Source organism: Atractosteus spatula, chromosome 1 (assembly GCF_055471065.1).
Source record: "Atractosteus spatula isolate fAtrSpa1 chromosome 1, fAtrSpa1.hap1, whole genome shotgun sequence".
Taxonomy (NCBI): Eukaryota; Metazoa; Chordata; class Actinopteri; order Semionotiformes; family Lepisosteidae; genus Atractosteus; species Atractosteus spatula.
Window position 1 is genome coordinate 57076818 of NC_142706.1, and position 26595 is coordinate 57103412.

At 35.5% G+C, this 26595-nt stretch overlaps 1 protein-coding gene across 1 annotated transcript in view; it reads right to left on the reverse strand.

Annotated features, from left to right (window-relative positions):
* Positions 1-3348: 3348 nt before the first annotated feature.
* Positions 3349-26595, reverse strand: part of naf1 (nuclear assembly factor 1 homolog (S. cerevisiae)) — a 39699-nt gene continuing 16452 nt past the window's right edge. The window contains exons 4-9 of the mRNA XM_088917647.1: positions 26130-26223; positions 22980-23062; positions 21456-21616; positions 12222-12273; positions 8831-8936; positions 3349-7001 (exon numbers count right to left, since the gene is read on the reverse strand). Of these exons, the coding sequence (XP_088773773.1) occupies positions 6541-7001; positions 8831-8936; positions 12222-12273; positions 21456-21616; positions 22980-23062; positions 26130-26223 (957 nt within the window). The 3' untranslated portion in view covers positions 3349-6540. The remainder of the gene's footprint in view (positions 7002-8830; positions 8937-12221; positions 12274-21455; positions 21617-22979; positions 23063-26129; positions 26224-26595) is intronic.

Consider the following 26595-nt stretch of genomic DNA (forward strand, 5'->3'; position numbering starts at 1 on the left):
TATTTGACTTGCAGACCTATGCTATTACTTCAGTCTCTGCATATTAGAGTTATCTGCTGTATCGGATATCCGGGTATGTCTGCAACAGAAGTGATTTAAGCTAGACTGAAGTTATGCTCACAGGCCCGCAATGATACCTTTGTAAAGCTGGTGACTGTAGAGCTGTTGGTGATGATGCTGAAATCAAAACTTTGATGGAAGTGAGAAACCTTGGTGTTATGTCTGACTTCTGTATTGTCAGGAGAGTGTTAAGAACATCACAAGGGTATCTTTTTTTCACATGCATGGCTTCATTTACACAGGCTCTAGGCCAAGCTCACATACAATAGGCAATAGATATTTTAATATGCAGCACTATATCTGTGGAATGTATTGGCCAGATACATTAGATGTTCTGAGACTAAGCATATTTTCCAAACTCACTTAAAGATCTTTTCACTAAAATTCATAATGTATAATTTTTACTCTTGGTTTCACAAAGTTAATTGCACTGCTGTTCCCTCCCTTCTTTGTATCACCACTATATTATTGTATAGCACTTTTGAGTTTCTTGAAACAAATAAAATTGTATTGTAATAATAATTGCTTACAATTATATAGCGCTTTTCTGGACACTCCACTCAAAGCGTTTTACAGATAACGGGGACTCCCTTCCATTACCATTAGTGTGCAGCATCCATCTGGATGATGCGACAGCAGCCATAGTGCGCCAGAACACCCACCACAGATCAGCTATGAATGTGAAGGAGAACAGAGTGATGGAGCAAATTCATAGATGGGGAATACTAGGAAGCCATGATTGGTAAAGGACAATGGGAAATTTAGCCATCCCTGCCCTTTTCGAGAGACGCTCTAAGATCTTTAATTACCACAGAGAGTCAGGACCTCTGTTTTACGTCTCATCGGGGGGACAGTGCCTATTTAGTGTCCCCATCACTATACTGGGACATTAGGACCCACGCAGACTGCAGGGTGAGAGCCCCTACTGTCCCCACTAACACCACTTCCAGATGCAACCTTAGCTTTCCCAGGAGGTCTCCAAACCAGGTACTGGCCAGGTGCACAACAGCTGTGCTTCAGTGGGCTGCCCGTTGTGAGCTGCAGAGTGATATAGCCGCTGTATTATGGATTCTTTCATATAATAGAACTATATACTGTATGCTTGCTCTTTTCACATAGGCAAATTCCCATAAACTTTTTCCAGACTTCTTCCAGGTGGCTTTTAAATCTTCCCATGTATAGCCCTTACCCATCAGAACATGCTTTGTTGATATTTTTATACATTAACTTCTTTTAATAAACATTTTTCTTCAATAAAACAACAAACTGCAAACTCAATGCTGCACTGAAATTAAATTAACAAACGTTAGTAAGGGATGCGTGGTTGCAGTCATGCACTACTGGTACATCATCATAATTAAAAGCAATTAGTGTTTGTCTTTCACAGTAATTTGACATTACTGTTTAGATTTGTTACTGTTTGTCACTACCTACAACATGCAACTGTTGTTTAAGCATTTAGTTTTGAAAAAAAGTTATACATTTTCTTTAATTAATTTTTTTTCTGAACTTCATCCAGCTTTTCTTTGGCTGCTTTCCTTAAATCACTCAATCAATGTAATCCAGTCTGTTTTCAGCCTTTTCTGGCTTGTTTTTCACTTTGACCTCTCTGTTGGTAGAGACATCTTGCTCCAATATGCTCCCTTCTTTGAGCTGTTTGGTGCTTACAAGGTACTGGTGACAAGCTTCTTCCACACCAATTAGAGTTATGTGCAATTTGTTTAGGGTTCAACCATCTAATTTTACTGACCAATGTATACTTGAGGGGGCATTTCTCCACTAAGTTTGGCACTACTGCTTGAAGCAGCTTTTTTTTGGTGTCTAACTAAACAGAGAACACATCTTCTTCTCAGAAACTTTCTTGTTTGTTTTTAACTCTTTCAGAAGCAGGTCAGCCATAAACCCCATATTCACCTTGGATCCATCCTTGTGAATTTAACTGTCATTAAGGTCTATTGTGACTAGCTTTTCAGCAGAGATCACTTGGTGCATCTTGGTGAACCTGTTAATTAGATCTGAGAGCACACTATATAGGTCATCACCAAGAAAACACTAACACCAGCCTGTTAGTTTGATATTTTTCCAGAAGAGGTAGAAAATCTTTGGCAATGGAGAGAAATATGTCGGCATTTGTGATGAACAATGGGTCTCTACAGATTTCTTCAGCAACACTGTATGTTTGCATTTTGGCCCAAGAACTGTTTTGACATTCACACTTGCAACGTACTTCTTGACATGTGGCCAAATTTCACTTATTCTCTTTGTAACCGGCACATTTTCAAGCCAGCAATGTTGACAGTATTGCTTTAAAAAGGAGTAGCTGGTGACCAAGTCAAAAGCCATAAGAGACAGCTCAAAGTTTGATCAACTCCCCAGCTGTTTTTCACATTTCCTGTTTTAAATGCTTTTATATTCAGGGTTTTCGAGCCATAGGCTATAAGCTAGAAAACACACAGTAACCCATTTTCAATGAAACTGCAAGGTTTACTACCCCTTACTGGGCTGCAGGCAATGAGAACAAACGGAATGAAATATCAGAGTTTTTTCCCCACAATTTTCCCATCAATTTACCACTTTATTCTGTTATGGTGCAAGGATACAAACCCCTTTTGCTTTTGATATTGTGGGTAAGAATGGTGTACAGTGCTAAAAAAAATATAAATGCAAACAAGTTGATGAATTGGAGAACACAATTAGAGCAAACAAATCCTACTTTGTATTGCTGAACACATTTTCATGCAGGTTCGCACGTAATAACAGCCCGAGCAGCATGACATTGTTTTTGTAAACAATTTTAGAATTCTGTGCCACAATTCAAGAATTTGCTTCAGCATAAAGGCTTTTATCACAATCTAAGATATAGCTAGTCATCATATAAAAGGCTTTTTCCATTATAGCTAGACTACTTCTTGTATTTTACAGTGTCATCAAACCAAGATACTTTTCACAAAATTATTTCTATTACAAGTTTCTTAATTTGGTTTGGTTAGTTATATTTTCTCAGTGACATATATGTGAAACAAGAATGTGCGAATTAGCTCAATAATTGTGTCCAATAGATTAATAATTAGGAATAATTAGGTATTCCTACTTTTTCAGAACTTTCACAAAATCTGACTATTTTGAGTACTCAGCTCAACCAGCAGGACTGAACTTTGTAAATATAGCTATTGTTTGCACAATTTGTGTCACAGATCTGTCATTGTTATAGTAAATATTAACATTATTGTTAGTTAGAAATGCAATGAACCATCACATTTTGAGAAAAGAGTTAGTTGTGAAGACTTATTTTTCTTAAGTGCAAAGCATTTATTAGCTTGCTAAACAGAAAACACTAAGGGCTAGGTGGAACTGTTACATCATCATGAGAACATTTTGTTGTTAACATTCTAATGCCATACAGTATTAGGGATGATGTGTTGCAAAGACCAGTCAACCATGATCACATATGTGTGATTGTACGCATCAAAAGGTTAATTAATATTTTAAATATTAAATACCTCATGAACCCAATCTGAATGAAATCGCAAACAGCAAATTAACTTCACTTCCTTATGTTATCATAAGACGGGTAGATTTTAGTTTGATTGGCTGTGCTTCTTTCCAACACCCAGCCAATTGCTATCTCAAATGAACATGAATAACTGTTTTTCAGGAAGCCGATTTAGAAAACACAGAGGAAGGTAGATTGTGTGCATTCTTAACACAAATATATTTATGTGTAGTGAACTTTGTTTTATATTAAGATTTACATAAGTTTTCCAAACATATGTTTCATCTTCCAAACTTTTCCAGGTCTGGAAATCATTTTAATTTCATACTTTTCCAGACTTTCCAGACCTGCGCAAGCATCCTCTATAAAATTATATTACATTATGTACCCTCCATTCACAGACTGTTAAATCAGAAGAGTCTGCAACTTTATATTAGATGTGGAGTTTCAACCAGGAGGATAACAAGGAGTTCAGGATGAGCAGAATACCAAAAGGTCCAATCACTCATACTACACAGATGAGACATCGCAATACAGTGATTTTTTTTGTTAATAAATGTGAGGTTATGAATAGGGATATAGGGACTTCAAATAAGCTACTCTCTGAAATTCATCTGCTGCTTAATTTATCATCTAGATGGAAGGAAAACACTAATTAAATCCTAACCAGATTCCATGTGTGTTAGTACTTTTTTTATTACATAAACCCAGTTTACATGCACTGAATGTAAAATCCTTCTTTATGTAGTTCCAAAGTTCAGAGCATACCATGCACTGAAGTACTACAAATCCTGCAATCCTTGCAGCTCCTTTTTATGTTGACATGGTTATTATTTTATGTTGTGTTAAAAATACATGACTATTTTTTATGTGAAGTTGAACTTTTTTGTCTTTTCACTGCCTGCCCCCCACTCCCCAATAATATGTTCATACACTCAGCTATCCAAATTATCAGCAATGCTAAACACCATGCCACTGTGCTGCCTTGACTGGCTATAATTAGGCTCAGTATTAAGATTTACTTTTACGGAGGTATTCCCTTGAGGCAAAAGAAGACTTTTGATTCTGGTGTGGAATTAAACTTTCAAATGAATCTGTGCCTCTTGCGGGCAGCTTCAGGGTCTTGTGTTTCATTTCAGCCTCAGGAATCTGTATGTAATTTTGTATTGAGGAGTGATTTGTGATTTTCCTCATACTTCCCAAAGACCTGCTCATTAGGTTTGACTGGATATTCTAAATCCTTCCTTTTTTCATGGCCCTGCATTAGACAACCCAAAGGGAATGGATGCTCTCAGTCCTACTTTTACTATTACTATTTTCAATAATAAACGTTTAACAAATATAAGTAAGAAACCTACACAACTTTCCCACACCACTACAGTATATCACAGCCTAAAAATAAAAAAAAACTAGAAATTAGAAATAACAATAATAAAAAACTGACAAACATTGGTTAAGTTATACAGATACCCACAGAAACAACATAAGCTTGATTGATTAAAATCTTAATTCAATGATTTAGAGGTATTCTTGCATACATTTGTTCCCTTTGTTACAATCTTCTAAAAACAACAAATGCAGCAGCATTGTATTGATTCTTTATTCTGCAACTTTTTGTTCAGTCTAAAAAAATATTTCTCTGGTAGTGTTCATTTACACGATTTTCTAAGCCACACATGTTTATATTTTGGTGTACACAACATGTCCTGCAAAGCATAAAAAAAGCTTTACAGACATAATTTTAAACTAAGAGAAAATAAACTGAAATGCTTATTTGCAAGCTGAAGACAAAACAATAGACTTCAATTTATGTTGAACTGAAAATATTTTTAAAACACCAACTATACACATGGAAAAAATTGCCATATGTAAAATGTTATTAACTATATAATCATTTTAACACTAGTCTGTCTTATGAAAAAAACAAATTCACAGTGAAACCTTGAAAAAATATTACAATTCAATTACACATTGGCTTATGCAAAAAATTACATTGTACATAAAATAAAAACATTGTACAAAAAGGAATATATGTTTTGAAATGCATTTACCGAAACAGCAAGGCAACGGGGATTCAGTATTATAAGTGTTCTTCTAAAAGCCTTTTCCTGCTCAATTGGTTTTAAAACCTTTTTTTCCTTTTAGAGTATAGTTCTACACTCTGCACTAACAGTGGTGAATATCACATATATACAAATATAATATCCACTAAAGGAATATGCCTCATGTGTCCTAAGATTACAGAAGACAGGATAGCAACCAGCAGGCTGTCACTGCAGAGCTCAGTAAGGGGTGCTAACTCTTGTTGCTAAGAAACGGGAAGTAAAGTCCTATTTATAGAGCATAACATCTCTACCTTAGTATTTCTGATGCAGTGCAAAAATGTCAGAAAACTATAAGCTGAAACACAGGGCTCCAAATTCATTGTACATAATAAATGTATTGAAAGTACCACAATTGAGCCTTAATGCATTTCCTTGCAGTACAGTTTTCAAAGATTAGTATCAAGCAAGAAATTAAAGGAACATCAGTCTGTCCCATGAAGATTAGAATAATGTTTGGAACTTATTAAATCGGGTGTTAAGAAAAACACTTGCACTCTACCACATCATCCCTTATTAATTCTAAATCATTGACCAAAAAATCTTATATTCTTTTTAAGGAGAGGTATTTACAATTGAGATTACAAAGCCAAGTTTGTCTTCAAATGAATTCTTATGCAAAAGCCCAGGAGCATTTATGCCAGAACTTGAAAAAGAAGGGGGGAAAACAACTATTAATTTGTAACACACATTTTCTGCATTAAGCATCAACATGAAGAGTGTTTAACCCTCAATCTTTACAATTACAAATGGTTACTCCTAATACAAAAATAAAACACATTGTCAAAAACTACACAAAGTCTCACTTTCAGAATGTATACATACAGTAATGTAATGTGTATTACTACTGGTCAGATAACAGCACTGTGCAGCAAATTCTGTTATTTAGTACTGCGACCCACTCTGAGGGGGAAAATGACATCCTGAATTAGGGTAACTGGGTGGCGGAGGGGGTGGGGGAGGAGGCTGATGGAAGGGGGCACCATGAAGTGGAGGTGGAGGCCCCATCTCATGATGAGGCCATGGCATATTCATAGCATGGGGAGGGGGGAAGGGAGGGGGGAACGGAGGCATTGCATTCGGGTACTGTGGTGGTGGAGGGTAGGGACAAGGTAACATAACACGTTCGTGTGGATGTCGGGGATGGGATGGAAACGGTCCAGGTAGTGCCATCATTCTGTCTTGAGGAAGGAATGGCCTGTTTGAGAATGAGAAACTTCTGTTTGGAAAGCTCCCCTCTTCAGAATGGGGGTTGTATCCCCAGCGCTGAACATTTCTACCCTCTTGCCTAGGTGGAGTTTCGATCTGTTGTCCATACTGCATGGGTTCCCTAAAGTTGTTGTTGTCTGAAAAAAAAAAGGCAAGTGAATTTTGTCAGTGAAAGGGTTACAACTGAAAATCTCACTTAGACTGAATGTAAGAATTCTTAACTCAACCAGGTCTTTAAATACTGATAATAATTTAATTTACCATAAAGTAAACACAATGAAGTGATAAGTTAAAAATAAACTTACATATCTTAAAAGATATAACTAAAGTGTATATCTTATTCACTTTGAAGTTCCTACCATGAGCTAAGTTGCATGTTCATAAGCTGTTCTAGTCTCAAACTTTACAATACCTGTTCTCAGTACTTTATCACTCTATGTAATCCACTAAACCTAATATGTTTAAATTGACTATTTTTGGCAGTTCACATTGTTTTCTCATTTCAAGCTTCTAATCACCCTATACAGTTTATTGTGCAATGTTGCTAAGAGTATACATGTTAAATATTCTGCAATGAACTTGTCGTTAGAATGTGAAGGAGACAAACACCTCTTTCATCCATACTTGTTTCTTTAGGACTTTGGAGATGCATTATTGTAGAATAGAATGAAAAAACAAAGAAGAAGCAGGAGCATAGGAAGAGAGAGTCCGGAGGAGTTGGGAATTGAAGCTTGTGCCAGGCGAGAGCCCCTACTTCATGATCATTCAAACCAAACCTGATTGGAGCTGACTATCTGAACCTTGTTAGAGAGAACGTGATATTCTGTGTTTTAGGGAACTTAGGTTTCCTGGGTAAAAGATACCTCAGTTAGATACCTCTTTCCTGCTTAGGGTGCACTTTTATGGATAGGGATATAGGCTCCCATTTATTTTGTGGCATCCAGGGTGCAGAGGGAGAGATTTAACTGCAGGTTGCTTTGCATTTAGAAGGCAGTTCATCTCTTAAGTGGCCTCTGTAGGCATTAAGAGTTTAATGCTTAGTAGCAGTCTGGAGTTTTCTGGGTGACCAGAATGTTAGGCCTCTGAAACACCTTGTTTGTAAATACTGTACATAAAGTAACTTGTGTGTTGTATGTTGTGTGTAGTGTAGTTTGTGTTTTGTCATTGTAATAAATACTTGTTTAACCAAGCGTGCCTGGATAATTACTTTTCTCACCAAAGCTGTGCCAGAGGACAAAGAACTCACATCCCTCTAATTATACGAGCCGCTCAGGTATATTGCTGGAAAAAGCACTTACAAGTTGGGGGTTATGAATAATTACTTCACTTATTGACTATACCGCTTGGTCAAATCCTGATATCCACGATTTTCATAACCCCCCATTTGTAATAATATGCTATCAGTTACTAGATCATCTTATTTAACAAATATTATTGTCACGTAGTATTGAACAGATACATATGGCATTCACAAGAAACAAAAATGCAGGAATATCATTTAAATTCCATTTGAATATAAAAATGCAAATTATGTCTTAAACTTGCCTAGATAGATATAAATAAAGTTTGAAGCTTACAGATTTTTTTCCCCAAACAAAGCACATGGGGAAAATCAGTGCATTTTGCCTGAGGCTTGACAGTCCATAAAAATGTTTAATAGGTTTCATTGAGATTTACTGGAGAAATCAGGGTTACTGCTTCAGAGGGACACACTATTCCCTGGAAAGTAAAGCAGTGATCTCTAAGAGGCATTACAGGTCGCACATTTCATAACACAAGTGTCCCATTTTCTTGTTAGGAGTATTCTGATGGATTTTCAAAATTTGCATAGAACTGTTTAACTGTGTTTGTTCTAAAACAAAAATGAAGAGTATAAGATAATTTAGAAACAGGGCTAGTAACATATACTATGGTTTCTTTGTGGATTACGTGAAGATATTTGGAATTAAAGATGCTGTATACTCACTTGATTCCTTTTGATCAAATCGTTTCTGCTTTTTCAACTGATTTTGGGGTTTTTTCTTCTTTTGCTTGGCTTCCTTTTCTTTTTCATCATCACTGAAATCCAAAGCCTGAAATATTGTAAATCCCAAATAAATATCATGATTATTAACTGTAGTTCTAATCTAATTTAGAGGAATGTACACTTAATAATTAACTAGGTAAAGCATGTTATGCTATTCTGAGTGGGCAACAAACTGTATAATAGCACATTTTATTGTATAAATCATGACTAAAATATACTGTTATTCAAAAACAAATACCCAATTTTTAGTAAGCAATCATAAGCTTTAGTTATTTGTTGTATTTAGAAATTAACTAAAAATTGTTGACTATGATATACTATGAAATATATAGTAAGTATTCATTCTGAAATGAGCAATGATTCCTGCATGTGAACCTGGAACCAATTTGAATGCAGTTTAAGTCTGGAATATTAAACCTTATGTTGCTTCTGTGTCACAGTATTTTAATGTTAATAAAAATATGAACCTAAAATGGCCAGCAGCCACATCACTCTGCAAGTCACAACTGGCAACTCACTGAAGTTAAGCAGGTGTGAGCCTGGTCAGTACCTGGATGGGAGACCTCCTGGGAAAAACTAAGGCTGCTGCTGGAAGAGGTGTCAGTGAGGCCAGCAGGGGGCGCTCACCCTGCGGTCCATGTGGGTCCTAATGCCCCATAGTGAGGGGGACACCATACTGTAAACAGGCGCCGTCCTTCGGATGAGATGTAAAACCGAGGTCCTGACTCCCCGTGGTCATTAAAAAAAAAATCCCAGGGCGTTTCTCGAAAAGTGCAGGGGTGTAACCCTGCTGTCCTGGCCAAATTTCCCATTGGTCCTTACCAATCGTGGCCTCCTAATAATCCCCATCTATTAATTGGCTTCATTACTCTGCTCTCCTCCTCCTCCTGTGGTGAGTGTTCTGGTACACTATGGCTGCTGTCACATCATCTAGGTGGGGCTGCACGGTAGTGGTGGAGGAGAGTCCCCATTACCTGTAAAGTGCTTTGAGTGGAGTGTCCAGAAAAGCGCTATATAAGTGTAAACAATTATTATTATTATTACAATAATTGATCTTATACATTATATAAAAATATAAATAAAATGTATATTTTTTATGATAAATTTTAGTGAAAGAAGGTAATTTTCTAGTTTAAAAGGGAACAGTAACAATGATACTATTTAACAACCATTTGTGTATTTTTTTAAATAATATCAGTTTATGATATATGATGGAAATTATGAAATCATTAATACCCAATGCAAGATCTACATAACTCAATTTTGCAGTTAAAATTAAAGATGGAAACACTTAATAAAATTGCTGATGGGTATTGTTCACAAATCTCCAAATGTTCCAATTGGTACAGTACTAAAGTTTCATAATACTTAATATATTCCACTAATGTGAACAAACAGTAATTGATTGCAGAAATCTCCATCCCCCTTGAGTCAATATTTGGTAGAGGGAGCTTTGGCAGGAATTAGACCCAAGAAATTAGCCTTCTTGGGTAAGCCTCTACTAGCTTTGCAAATCTGGACACTGCAATCTTTGCCTTTCTTTTTTCAGGTTGTGGATTGATGGTGAACAGCATTTTTCAACTCCTGCCACAGGTTCTTGGTTAGACTGAGGTCCGGGCCTTAACTGGGTCACTCCAGAACATTGACAGTTTTGTTTTTAAGCCACTCCGGTGTGGCTCTGTCCGTGTGTTTTGTGTCATGGTCTCGCTGGAAGATAAATCTTCTCCCAGGTCCCGGGACTCTTGTAGACTACAGCAGGTGTTCTTCCAGAATTTCTATGTACTTTTCTACATCCATTTTACCTTCACAGGGCCCTGATGCAGCAAAGCATCACCACAGTATGATGCTGTCACCGCAACGCATCATACAGGTGGGTGCAACACTTGGGGTTGGTGGAGGGGAGTCCCCATTACCCGTAAAGTTTTTTGAGTGGAGTGTTAGGAAAAGCCTTATATATATATATATTCCTTATATAAATGTAAGGAATTTATTTTATTGATGCCTTACAATATGGATAATGTTCTCAGGATAATGTGCAGTGTTATGCACCGAACACAGTGCTTAGATTTTAATCTTATTTAACTTCTCAGGGTCTCAGAGTTTCCCCACATACCTTCTGACTGTAGATCTGATGCAAGTTTTTTCCCCCAACAATGGCTTTCATTTTGCCACTCTCACATGCTGCCCAGAATTGTGAAGCACCCAGGCAACAGTTGTCATATGTACAGTTTCTACCATTCAGCCATGGAAGTTGTAATTTCTTTAGAGTTGTCATAGGTCTCTTGGAGGCGTCCCTGGCTAGTGTTCTTGACTCCAAAAACATTCTCAGTTTCTTTATAATGGACTCTACTTTAGGAGATATGTAATGCTTTGGACATTTTCTTATACATTTCTCCTGATTGGTGCTTTTCAATAACCTATTCCTGGATAGCTTCGAAAGTTCCTTTGTCTTCACAATGCAGTTTTGTTGGGAGCTGAACTGATCAATTGTGGGACCTCCCAGAGACAGGTGTGTTTAACCTGAACTCACGTGAGACACCTTTATTGAACACAGGTGGACTCCATTCAACTATGTGGGTTCTAAAGACAACCGATTGTACCAGAACCTATTTAGGTGTGACATAGCAAAGGTGGTAAATACTGATGCAATCATTTATTTTCTGATTTAATATTTATAAATATGGATAGCACTGTGACAAACTGGTAAGCATTGCTGCCTCAAAGCACTGGCGCTAAAAGTTCAGTTTTGTACCAGGGTGTTATCTACTTGGAGTGTGTATGTTCTTTCTGTGTTTCCCTGGGTTTCGACCCACATCCTAAAAACATACTTGTAGGTTTAATTAGCTTCTGGGAAAATTGGCCCTGGTGTGAGTGTGTGCATGTTTGTGTTCCAGTGTGTGCCCTATTCTTTTCAGGGAAAAAGCACTTAGAAAATGGATGGATATTTCTAATTAATTTAGCAGGATCTGTAGAAATGTGTTTACATTTTGACATTATAGAGTGATTTGCGGTGATCAAAGTCAAAGAATTTCAATTAAACACATTATCATTCCATATTTTAATATAATAAAATGTGACAGTTCAAGTGGCCACTGTAATGGCAAATGAAGAGGCTCTAGCTCTGGAAGGTATGTTAACTGTCCTTTTGAACACACAAGCCTGTCTCAGCTAACATTTTCACATGTATGATTAACTCTGCTGCACTTAAAAGACCAGAAAAGTAAGGTTTTTCTTCTGTAGTTCTCAGTTATGGAGTGCACTCTCTAGTATGAAACAGAGAGAAAAAAATACTATTTGACTTCAGGGAAAAACAAAAGCAGACTATACTTACCTCAGGGGGTGGTTCTTGGTCATTTTTCCATGATGCATCAGAACCTCTCTCACTAAAAGATATTATTAAAGATATTGGGAATAGAAGTTCAGAATTGTTTAGCTTTTGTCTGCAATGTCCTGAAATGTATGTCAGGTTAAATAATGAAGCCAATTACAAAAATAAGATTTAAAAATGTATTTACATTTTTCCACAACACCTTAAGAAAAAATGTGTTTTTTGTCACTACTCACAAATGGTTCTACTAATCTTCGCTATGTTATTATTCAGCCTGACTACATGCACAAAAAATGCAAAGAGTTTACATTAAATTACAAGAAAACAGACTTTTGAGTCACACAGAATTGAAGAACGTAACACTAAGAGCTGCTTTCCATCACTAAATCAGACTACCGGCAGCTACTTCAGAAATCCCATTAGCAAGATCAGTTCCACTCTTCCCTGTAGAAACTACAATTTCAGGTGTAGCTGGTCATTCATGAGCCACATGCTTGCATTAAGGGAAGTGCTCTACAAGAGCTATAGCAGCATCTTAAAACCCCTGATTTTTATAATGATATACATTATTCTTATCAATCTAGAAAAGTGCTATTCAACAAATGGCATTTTTTGTGCAAAATGGTGAGCTAGCCATTTCATCCACTTCACATTGGATGAGATGTGGTCCTTGGTACTTCACAGCACTTGTATATATCACATCATTAACTGGGATTCAGGAGCAGAATAGCAACAAGAGATTGTTGCACAAGGAAACTAATAGGTCATGCTTATAATTAACATTGTTTGGAAAAAAACCAAACATTTAAATCAAAACCAAAAAAATAAATGATTACAGCATAGATTATCCCTCTTTTATGTACATTGTCCTGAAAGTTTTATCAAAACATTTGCCACCATTATAATTCCTGTTATAGCTTGCATTCATAAAGTTAAGCATGATGAATGAGGCGACACATTATGAATAAAAAATAACAGTATTAAGAGACGTTGTCATGGCAAGCAGTACAGATATAATTGTATAGGTACTACTTCATTCAGTTAGTTACTTTATGAGCCTGCTTTCACTCTCATGTAGCTATACTATGGTCTGGAGACTACAGCACTCCTTAAATGTAGTTATAATTTACATTTATATTCATTAGTTTTCTGCTGGCCTTCAGCATATAATTTATAGATCAAAAACGGGTATATAGACAATAGTGATGAAAACTGCATTGAAAAATATTAGGTGCTTGTTGTACAGTACATTTGTTTAAATCTACAAACCATTAATCATTGAGGAGACTACTAATGACTGCTTAATACATAATCACGCACTGCCAAATAAATGACATACAGAGAGAAATTAATAACGTAGATGTCTGTAATTCAATTTTTCATAGTTGTATTTTATGCAGGCAATAAAAGTTTAAATAGCTGAATCATAAATTCATAATTTATCATTATCTTTCAGAAAATTTAATTTACAGATCACATTTCAGATCAAAGCTGCAAAACAAAAATAATTTACACAGCATAAATTGATTAAAATTAAGCAAATAAAATATGATGTTAACAAAGGTTTAGAAACGGTGACTGAGGTCTGCATGGATTGAAGCTTTTTTCACAAATGAAAATACTAGACCAGAGTGATATGAACACGTTTTTACCAATGTATAAAAATGGTTTGTTATAAAGGTAGATGTCTGAGACGCGTTTCTTATGAAAAAAGGGTTGCTGTTAGTGCATTGGTTATCAAAGAAGAAAACAACAAAGCTCTTCCTAGAATGTAAACATGACCGAGTACTGCAGATTAAATCAAATACATTGCACAGCCATGTATTTTAGTACATTTCTTTTTCATATCCACAGATGATATATAATTTAATAGTTGAGTCCCAAAACAAGCAAATTATTTATCCCCATCCTGTGTTTGAACATACAGAACTTGCTTCCACCAATCTTGCTGGCCTGAATTCATTTTTATCTCTACGGAACAGAAGAAAATTTCACTCCTCTGATGATTTGGCGATTCACATATCTAGATCTCACATCCTTTTGATTAAAACCAGAAGAGAAAAACTAATTAGCCAAGGAGCACACTTTAAAGACCTGTCAAATGTGAAGAACCATATTATAAACTAGACATCTATTTTGCTCATTGCTTCACACAGGCCACATTCCCCAAAGAATTAGGTGAATGGCATTTTCACTTAATTCATTCATAAAGTATCCTATAATCTTAATAAAGTCTGATGGTAAAACAATACACACACAAAATATAGTTACTGCAGGATTTGATACTGTAAATGCCAGTGAAAAATGGATGATAGATTAAATCACTGTCATCTGTATGCACTAACTAAATATTGCTCTGAATTCAATTTTATTACAGGATAGCTGTCCTTGAGGCTGTGCCCTTGTTTATACCATTCTGAACATTCTGCGCCTTAAAAGTATAAACACCTTAGTAAAAGAGAGAAACACCAGTCATGAAAGCGCTGAAATCACTGAAACCTATTATTTTAAGGTGAAAAATACAAATAATTCTATAATGTATATCTTACTCTTATCTTTTCTGTGGTTCCATAAAGAGATTATTAGTCACCCCAAGACCTAAATAATTGTATGATCCTGTACATCTTTCAAATAAGACTAAAGAATATAAGCCAAACATGCTGTAAATTAATATGCAAGTCACAGAAAAGAGACAATATTGTTTTCATTAATATTTTTCAAGCCCAAGAGTAATCATTTTGAGTATGATAGTATAATTAGGCCACTACATTATGCACTGCTCAGTTTCATAACATATCCGTCATGTATTACAGTCCTCTAGTCCCAAGATACCGAAAAACCATTATACTGGCTAACTTTTAATTTTAATTAAGCATGTTTTTACTACAGATTACTACATGCTGACTTGCTGCTTAACCATTAAGATTGAGATTGAAGGTGTTAAGATGTCTGGAAACTTATCGGTTTTTCCAGGGTAATATTAATACCAACAAATTCCTCTAACAAGTTTTATACATCAGCATGAGTATCCAAAATTTTTTTTTTTTTTACTAAGACTACCATGTCCTGTCTCAATGACTATCGCCCTGTGGCACTCACACCAATTATCATGAAGTGTTCGAAAGGCTAGTCATGGGCCACATTAAGTCCAGACTCCCCACCTTTCTGGACCCCCTCCAGTTTTCATATCATCCCGACCGGTCTACCGATGATCCCATATCCCTCGCCCTTCACCTTGCCCTGTCCCATCTGGATAAGAGGGACACTTATGTAAGAATGCTGTTCATTGACTTCAGTTCAGCATTCAACACAATCATCCCGCAGAAACTGACAGAAAAACTGAGCTTGCTGAATCTCAACACCTCCCTCTGCAATTAGATTCGGGACTTTCTGACCGAGAGACCTCAGACAGTCCGGATTAGAAACAACATCTCTAGTACCACCAAACTGAACACCAGAACCCCCCTCCCCCCCCCTCCAGGGCTGTGTACTCAGCTCGCTCCTGTTCACACTGATGACTCATGACTACACTGCTCAACACAGTGCAAATTAAATCATTAAGTTTGCTGATGACACAGCAGTGGTGGGGCTCATTAGTAACAACGATGAGGTACCATCGAGAAGGTGGAACAATTAGCGGACTGATGCTTAAACAACAATCTGTCTCTGAATGGAGATAAGACAAAAGAGATGACAATTGACTTCAGGGGGGTTCACGCTGATCACTACAGCACATCAACAGCTCCCCTGTGGAGACAGCTAAAAGTACTAAGTTTCTTGGTGTGCATATCACAGATGACCTCACTTGAACCATCAACACGACCTCCCTAGCTAAAAAAGCACAACAACTTCTCCACTTCCTGCGGCGACTGAGAAGGGCAACCCCCCCCCATACTATCCACATTCTATAGAGGTACCATCGAGAGCATCTTGACCAACTGTATCATTGTTTGGTTTGGGAATTGTAAGGTCTCAGACCACAAGTCCCTGCAACAATATGGCAGGAAACATCATTGGAGCCTCCTTTCCATCCATCCAGGACATATACCAGAAATGCTGCACCCACAAAACCTCCAGTATTGTGGACGATCCCTCCCACACCTCCTGCAACCTCTTTGCCCTCCTACCATCTGGTAAAGGGTATCGCAGTATACGGGCCAGCTCCACCAGACTCTGTAACAGCTTTTTTCCACAGGTTCTCAGGCTCTTCAACAAGCTCCTGGTACCTACTGCACCTACTCCAAATCTGGAAACTTAGTTCTTTTTTGCCTCATGTCAGGCATACTGTCTGATGTATTCTTTGCACAATCCTGTAAAGTAAATTGCACTATGCACATTGCACTTTACATACCCTGTACCCTGTCAGTAACGTCTATGTCTACATTGTCTATAGCATTTTCTTGTCAGTGTCTTGTCTGTATTCGCACCGTAGACCTGGAGAACAATATCTTGCTCCTCTGTATACTTGTATATGGCTGGAGTGACAAATAAACTTTAACTTAAATGACACCGAAACTTAACTCTGAGAAAGTGAGGAAACAGGGTCCAAGAAAGAGGTTGACAGAAACAACACAACAAAAAATTCTAGGTAAAAGTTCTTTCCATGCTAAAAGGTAAAGGAAAGAAGCAATGTCAACTTGTGCCTTTCCTTCACATTCTTCCAGTGTGGAATGAACCTTTACCCGTTCCTTTGGAGGATCTGCATGCTCATGCAGCTACTTTCTTGAATGTCTTCAACAACAAAATTCTTTATCTAAGGAATCCAAGCAATCCTTCCACATGTCAATGTCCAAGGAGACCACCTGTGATCTCAGGTCTCCACAACAGCATTGTAGCTGATAAAAAAATTAGGTAACCATTTTTTTTACTTAACACTATAACTACTTAAGGTGACCCTTTAACCATCAGTCATTAGTAGTCACAGAGACACCAGAATTCAATGCATTTGTCCCAACTACAGTAATATGTTAATTAAACATATTGCTGTCTGGCCTTCATACTTTTTCTGAGGTTCTAAATGTTTCTGGAGCACAACAGAAGTAAAATTTATTTTGAGAATGCTGCCAACAGGAATGTATGCAAATCAATTAAATATTCCAAAAGCTAAAACTAATCCCTCACAAAAGCAAAAAGCTTTATCTCACGAGTTCAGTCTCAGAACTACATTGGTCCAATTGGTTATAGCAAACTATTCAATAAAATTAAAACTTCTATTATAGCCATAATAAAAGCTTTTTTAAAACTAATGACATGTGAAGAAATAGAAATAAAAGTGATTTAAATACATTTGGGGGCTTTTTAAAACTCTCATGTTTTAATATTTGCATATAGTACTTTAATTACATATTTCCTTTTAAATATTAAAAGGCTGACTGCGGGACCTTATTGTACCTTATTGCAAGTACCGGAGTACAGGGAGTGTATAAAAACTGATGAAACTCATGCTAAAATATAATCCAAGGAGAGGAAGTGGAGCTGTTAACATTTTTATGCATCACTGAGTTTTGCATTTTAAGTCACGTTGTAATTTGCATACATTATCATACAACTATAAAAAATTAAAATTTGATATAGTACAGATTCATAAATGTTCTGTTATTCAGAAGCATGCATTTGTTTCAAAGAAGCTTTGAGTTCAAAATGATATAACCTACAAGATATTACACTTTAATATTATGCATCCTTTAACAAATAGAATGAACTGTAACCATTCAAATTCAACCCAGCAAAAAGTTGTGTATAACATTTCAGATTTTCTCTGTGCAAAACTAAATCCTCAATGCTTATAATTAAAAAAATAGTAGAATAAATAACATTTATATAACACTACTGTTCTGTTTTATTTCAGTTACCATATTTTGTAACAGTGACATCAGTTGCACAGTTACCTTTTATACTCAACTTGAAACAACAAACTGTATTTTAGACATTCTTCCTTACTACTTGACAAAAATCATCTGGTCTTTTTATTTCAAAGACTACAAGGAAAGAAAAGGAAAAGGTAAATCTGTATATATACACACAAATGTACAGTTTAATCCAATCCAGGTAGTATTGGGACAATAAAATGAAAATTTCAATTTTTGCTGTATATTCAGGGAATTTGGATTTAAGATGAAAAGGTAAATATGAGGCAAAAATACAGATTGTAAACTGTTTGGGTATTTCTGTGCTTATATGTTGCACTATTTTAGAATAATACCACTTTTTGTACTTGATCCCCCCCATTGGACCATTGGCTGCCAGGTGTTTCTTATTAGTCAGGTGAATCCTGTTGCATTGCTTGTGCACATAAAAATGAATGTGAATGTGTATTGTTGGATGTAGCCTTTGCTCTTCCCTTTGGAGTCAGAAGGGCCTAAACCATCCAAAGACTAGAGAACTGTTTTGAATGAAAAGCAAGCAGTTTGGATGTTGGGGGGAAAAAAATCAATCAGAACCACAGCACAGAAACTGGGCATAGCAAAGCCAACAATCTGGCATATCCTGGAAAACAACTGCAGCTGATGGTAGAAAAATTATTAGAGCTGTGAAGAAAAACTCATGGACTCATGGCTGAAATCACCAACAACTTCCCCAGTGGCGGGGTAAGCTACTGTTCGCAGTAGAATTTAAAGGCTACACCGCAAGATGTAAACCTCTCATTAGCACCAAAAATAGAGAAAACAACTACAATGTATAATAAAAAGTACAGAGATGAGCCAATACAGTTCTGGAATGAAGTGTGACAGACGAGACAAAGATAAACCTCTACCAAAGTGATGACAAGATGAAAGTATGGAGAAAGGAGGAAAACTGCAGATGATGTAAAACATACTACTTCACGTGTGAAACATGGTGGAGGTAGTGTCATGGCTTGGCAATGCATTACCTCCTCTGGAACTGCCCCACTCATCTTTATTAACAATATAACTAATGATTGTAGCAGCAGAATGACATCAGAAGTTTACAAAAACATCATGTCTGCCTGTATCCAAGAAAATGCCTCCAGATTTACTGGCCAACAACGAATTGGCCAGCCCCTTATCATGCAGCAAGGCACACTGCCAACGCAACCAAGGAGCCCGAGGGGGAAAAGGAAACCCCCAAAACCAACAGCAACTGAAAATGGCTGCAACCAAAACCTAAAAGCAAAGAACCTAAAAAAAACAAGCCAAGAGTTTGGTACTGCCAATGGGTCAGAGGCTGGATGCAGTTATTGCGTGCAAAGGACTTGCAACCAAAAGCTATAAAGTTTTATACTAATTTAATTTACTATAAGGTACTGTAATTTTTCCCAATACTCATGGCTCATTACAACTGGGGAACGGAACACAAAAAGTGGCATATGTGTAGAAACATACAGAAATAAAAGATTACATTCTGTACTGAATTTTTGGCATTCATCTTTTTATCTCAAATCTGAACTGCTTAAGTATACAGCAAATAACTGCTGTCTCAATAATTATGGAAGGCACTGTATACTGACCATGCTCGGTTGGGAAGAAATCCCCTAGCTATAAGTGCTTTTTACTTAAATCTATATTAGGTGATGTAACTTATAAATAAAACTGTCATATTTTCTATTTGTAAAAAAAAATGAGTGATATGGTACTTCAGAGTAAGAAAACATTCAGCCTATGGATATCATGTTACACTTGACAGAAAATTATATTCCATAAGCAGCAAGCATTCCTCACACTCCTGTACTAACACTATTCCCATTATTACTCTCTCTCCTAGGCTTCAACCTACATATGCAAAAACACTTTCCATATCTACTTGATAGAGCAGATGTAAACAACCACTAATCGCAGACACACAACAGAATGGTTGTCTAGCAAACTGTTTCTACAACAGAGGAAAATACTGCTGTTTCTAAGCAAAATTACAATGAATCCTAAAGCCTTCAACACCATAACTGGGTAGTGAAAAAAAATGTTTTCTCATCCACATATGCATTTGTTTTTTTTTTCCAGCTCATTACATTTTAGTCAACATGTGGGCACTTCACATCAGCACAACACAAAACCTTGAGGAGCAAACTGAACTAGGAATTCGAAACTAAACAAAACTAAAACACTAATAGTAACATATTAGCTTTATCTATGTTATTAAATATATGTCAAATTCAATAAAGCATCCAAATAATAGTATACATTGAATTTGAAGTGTTATTTTTGAAGCACGTCTGGCTATAGTTTTTCAATTTAATTTTAACATGACTAATAGAATTGTTATCCCTATAATATGGTAACCACAGGGAAAACAAGCAAACACAAAGTATTTTAACTAGAACCCTCTATTGTAAATCAGCTCATTGAAAACATTTGTAGAATTTTAAAATCAGGAAAGTGAATAAGTCATTAATAAAATTCTATGGCTACTGTATAACCTAGGCATTTGTTTATTAACATTTGGCCTCTAAAAGCCTAGCAAACTATGACTACAAACACAAAGGGGTAGACTGCACCCTGATACTTTATTTCTTCATTCCATGGCTACTGTTGACAGACGATAAAAAATAACAAAACAGTTCAAGTAAAGGAACAGCAGTGAGCAAACAATGACATTAAAATGAATGTTTGTTTAAATATGTTGCAATATTAATTAAAAACAACAGCCTGACGCTCTTGTGGAAAAGTTTCTCCTTTATTAACGCTTATAATTTTAGCTTTCATTCCTGATTTATATACATATACAATGCTTTCAGCGATAAAAGTTTACCATGAAGAGCCACCAAATAAACTGGAAAAAGCAATACATACTTAATATACCACTTAACAATAAAACATGTGAACAAAGTCTCAGATGTCACTATATTTTCATTATATTTGGGGCCTGATTTTCCACGATTCGTAAATTTGACAAAAAGGACACTACTGATGTTCAGTAAAGTTATATCAAACTTAGTGTTTGCAAAAATCAATCTGCACATTCACTCAATGCTATAATTTAAAGCTTATAAATTCCTTTAAAATAAAAACGGACAGACTTACTCATTAGTACATTCTTAATGTTTTTTTGGATTTATCTTTATAATTATGTTTTAAGCAACTTATCTGGTTTTGTAATTGTTACACTAAAAGAACATTAATGATTGTCAGAAAAGCTAGAATCTTTGGAAATGTCATTAAATGTGGACCATGCTCTGACTTTAACAGGATCTAACAGGAAATTGAAAATTGATTTTACTCACATACAATTTGAAAAACCAGGCCTGTCAATTTTTTTTTAAAAGATTTTGATTTGACTTACTTTTGAAGTTGTTCAGTGAAGATGTACTCAGTAAAGTCTTTCACAGAAGGCGCAAAATAAACTGTATCATGCATTTTGATGTCTTTCTCTGTAATGTGCTCTGCAGAGTTGAAGCGAAGAACATAGTATGGATGGAACACAGGTCCAAAAATTTCAAATACCTAAGAGGAAAAATATATTGGTTACTCTCTAATTCCTTCTCCTAAAGCGAAGTGATGCTCAAAAAAGATAGATCTCATCATACCCTACAATGCATTTCAAGTAACATTAGCAGCTAAAAACTACATGAAATTCAACAGAGTTATACCCAAGAAAAACACTGCATGCAGTCGTCATTCATAAACCCAATTAAATAATAACATTTCATGAATTTGCATGTTTATTCATAAAGAATGAAAATAATGTTGACTTCAAACACCTGAAACCATATGTCCTGAGTAAACCAAAGGATGAGTGCTCAAGTCTCTGCATAGAATTATGTGTATTTAAGCTTAAAAGCTTAAGCCGTATTTAAGCTGAAGGTCTAATCAACAAGGAAAAAGAACATTTCACTACATAGAACAAAGTCTGTTACTGCAGACACAAACAACACTAAAATTAAAAAAAATATTGGCACCCAACAGTCTTTATTACAAAAATGTATATGATTTTAGCTGTTTTGTTCCAAACACTAGTGGATGGGAAAAACGACAATGGGAGCATAACACATTTAGTAAAAAATATAAACTAAAATTACAGCAAATGGAATTTGATTACTTCACTAGACTATATTTTGTTATGCTAAAATAACTCTTGAGCCTGTAATGACTTGACAATATTTTGTGACCATCGTTCTGTTAATTAATTCATATATTTTTTTAAGAACACAAGAACAGTTAGAAATGAAAAAGAGGCTTTTCAGCCCACATAGGCCATTTGCCAGATAGCAGCTAATTAAGTAGTTTAGTTTCTTGAAAGAGCTTCATTATAGATTTGTCAAAGCTATTATGTCGCAATACAGACTTGCATGAAAAATAAAGTCAAATATGATATATTAATAATATAGAAGGGACAGAGTTCAGCTGAAGAACATCTGATATTTGCTATCGCTTTAGTCATTTATGCTTGAAAACATTTTAAGATCCGTTTTAAGGTTATTTAGCAGCAGAATTTTGTACTCTAGCACATCTTTCAAACATAATACAACGTTCTGGAATGGTTATGTTATGAGAGGTTATTCAAACCGTATCACAAGCCTGAAGACAGTGGTAGTGTTTCAAAAAACCAACAACTGTCGACAAATGTAAAATGTTTAGTCTCCAAAGACTAAAGGGTTTCATAAAGCATTTTAAAATTAAAACATGAGGCTGAAATGCAATCATTTTTTCTAAAACCTGTTTAAAGCCTAGTATTTCGGGTATAATATATTTGAGGTTTATTGGAATACTGTACATGCTGCATGGGAGCCCAAGTATAAACATAACAGATGGAATAAATTAAAACAAAATGAAAGGAAGCTTTTACATTATATATTATTTCACTTACCTTTCCAATTGCAAGTCTTTTATCATTAAATAGGAGACTTTCATCTTTAAGGGGTGGTGTATCTTTCAGGGATTCAACTATTACTGGAAAATAAAGTGTACATATTACTTTTTTCAATGCTCTTTAAGTACAACACCAATTATTAATAGAGATATAAATCATTTAAGGTCTTGCACTATGACTTCTAAAGCAGTATGATGTATAAGTCTGAAGTATTAATACATTTAACAGAAGACATTTTATACCCTTCTACTTAAAACAGAAATATTGCTGCTCATAATTTAAATATAATTATATTAACAAGTATTAACATTAAGAAAGAGCAGTCGTTCATCCCCTCTGCTTCTGGGATCATGTTAAAAGCTTCATAAGATGTCTCTTATAACGGGCAGTGAATGTTTCTCTCCAATCGAACACAATACATTGATGAAGCCAACTATACCAAAATATTCATGAGTTACCAAAAGCTCTATAATACACTATTACTTCTACGAATTGACAAGAAAGGCTGTAAGTTATCAGGAATTGCAGAATATAGTCTCAGCAGCAAGAGTACACTCAAATCAGAACCTGCTGGAGCAAAGATTTCCAGCTGCACTGGTTTGATTTTAAGTTCACAATTTTCTTTATGTCTATGCTACTGTGCACTCCTTAACTTTTTAAATCTTCAAGGTGTTTATTTGGCAATATGTTGAATTAAGGTTAACATTTCAACTGAGCTTGTTCACACTGTATAGTCCTAATTTTCCAAATGTATTGAACAGGAGTGCAAATGAATTAGGTAGGCAATTAAACCTGTTTACTGTTTAATGAAAAAGTCTGGCTGCTCTTCTCTAGTTTCCCTACAGATTGTACTTTCATTAGGTGGATGCAATATTCTATGTGGTTTAGCAATAGCAATTTATAGTTTCAATTTAGTGTCTTCTGTAGTACTTCGTTTATATCTGAGCATTATTAGCACATCAATACTGGTTCTGCACCTGCACCTAAAACTGTTTAACATGAATATAGCATAACACCTTACTCTTCTTCCCACTGTGCAATATCCACTGTGATGCTGACCACTGCATCTTTTATATCATTCACCTGCTGTACATACAAATTCATACTACATCTTTTCATTCCTGTAACCTTCTATGTACATCACACTGTACTGTTCCAAGGTGTTGGTCCCCTGTCAAAAAACCTAAAGTAATTTAAAAAAAGCTTTCCATTTCCATTTGATTTTTAAAATCTACAGAACTAAAAAGAAACACCACCACACACTAAATCACCTAAAATAGACCATACTCATCTTAATATTATTCCTTTTTCTATGCATAAACTGATTTTGCATCCTACTGAAGGGAGCTCACTACAGTTGTCAGTTTAATTGTCAATTATTCCCAAAGTACCTTGCCAAAGGCATTCTGATTACTATGGTTTACCACGAAGCCCTACACACCTGAAGTTTTTGAAGCTTCCTCTGGTTTGCCAAGTTTTTTTTTTGTCCATGGAACCCCTGCTGACTATTTGCCATACAGGAATTCACAAAGTACTGTCAAGCTATTACAACATATTTACTTTTATTTAGTTTTCCTTCTTTGTAAATGTCCATATAGCAAATACTTTCCCTTTCAAGTTAAAGAAAAAGCTTTTAAATATATAGGTAATACAAGCTGTAATCTGCCAGGGAAGTTGAAAAATGAGTGCCAATGTTTTTGCTTAAGATGTACAATAAATAGTAGCTAGCTTGCTTTCATTAACAAAAGGTACAGCATTAGTTTTGAACTAATTATTTTGTTTTTTGCCTCTGATAGAAATATTTTGTCCATATTTCCCTGAAACTGCCTCATCATATTGGTGTAAAAGCACAAAAACAGAATCTACTGGGCAAACGCAAAATTAAGCCTCAATCCTTATCTGGAAAGATAATTGCAGCTATTAAAAAAGCATTAAGCTAAATCCATTCACATTTAATCTTTTCTTGTACATACCTTTACTTAATGCATTTTTTTTTTAATCATGAAGAAAGAAATCTGGAAGGAAACCAGCTTTTCAAACATATTTTCAAAATATTGACCCATCAATGCTTTTAATAACTACTATCTATAATTGTACTTTGGATCATATATAATATATATAGCTTATAAGCTAAAAGAAATTTAAATTACAGGTTCATCTGTTAGCCAAAAGTCTGTCAGTTTCCATTAGTACTATACTATGCATTTTATGTATCTATAGCTGGGTTTTCAAATTGCGAAAGACCACTCTAAAATTTAAAACGTTTCTTTCTTTTTTAATTTTTTCTTTAAAAAGTAAAAAAAAGCATTATAGCATACAAAAATATTGAGTCAAGTTTCTGACAGGCTAATTAAATTCTATGAATAAAACTGTAATGAATTAATGGTCAGGGTTTTGAGAGACAATTAAAACTAAAAGAAATATGTTCCGTTCCTAAAAAGTGCCAAAACTAGTGGTTTATATGAGGATCTTGGTAAAAGTGCAGAACAAGGATACCAATCCCACAGTTGTGCCCCTTATATGTCCACTACGCAAAGGGTAAGATGGAAGGTCTGTGCTCAGACACCATTTCCATGCATATCAACATAAATAGGAAAAAAGGAAGTATCATGGTTTATTAGCCCCCTCCAGATCTTAAGGTAAATCAACTAGGCAAAACATTGCAGTGGCATGACCTGTCCTCAGAGTCATTCAGTTTATTCTGGGATGTATAGACAGGTTGGAGGCAGTGTTTTTTTCATTTTGCATTTGACACTGGTCTGCCTCGACTGCATCAACAGAGAGAGTGAGTTATTCCATAGCCTGTCTGGTGTAGCATGAGAAGAGATATTAATTATTTTTAAAGGTCAGAATGCACTGAGAGCAAATTCAGGATGAAATGTAGCTCTAGGGGAAGGAGCTCAATGACTTATAACAGTGGCCATCTCACTGTAACATCACACAATTTCATGCATTTATTTCCAACATTTTTAAAAAATATATCTGTACTACTCTTATAAGTAACATGGACTACTGAAATCATACAAAAGCATGTCGAAATGATATAACTGCTTAAAATGGTACAATATATTTGATCAGTGGAAAAGTGATAACTATGAATAAAGAAGAAAATGTAGTGCCGAGACATAAAACCCTCGTTGTGAATACCTAATTGCTCAATTATACTTGAGACTACTCCAATTGGCTTCACTTCAACATCTTCGGGCAGAATTATAGTCACGTCTTCCACAGTTGGCAGCTCCTGTATGATGAGAAAAATAAAGATTTTCAGTACGCTTGCACATTATAGGTAGTGCACCAGTTGTAAACTACAATTGTTTTCTATAAGGCAAAAGCTTTTTTGATTGGGAATTTAAAGCACAAAACTGAAAAAAAGAACACTCAATTGTAACATTTAACAAGTAACAGACATTCTATTTAAGCATATATTTGACAGAAACATGCCAAATCCCTTTTTTTATCTGTTGAACAAACTCCAAAAAATCTAGAGAACCTGCATTGATACGGATTTATTAAGATGATGTATATCTCTTGGTGTCCTTGGTTAAACTGGAGCTAGACAAAATCCAATCATCCAATGTACAGTAACTGCAATGATGAATTCTGAATAATA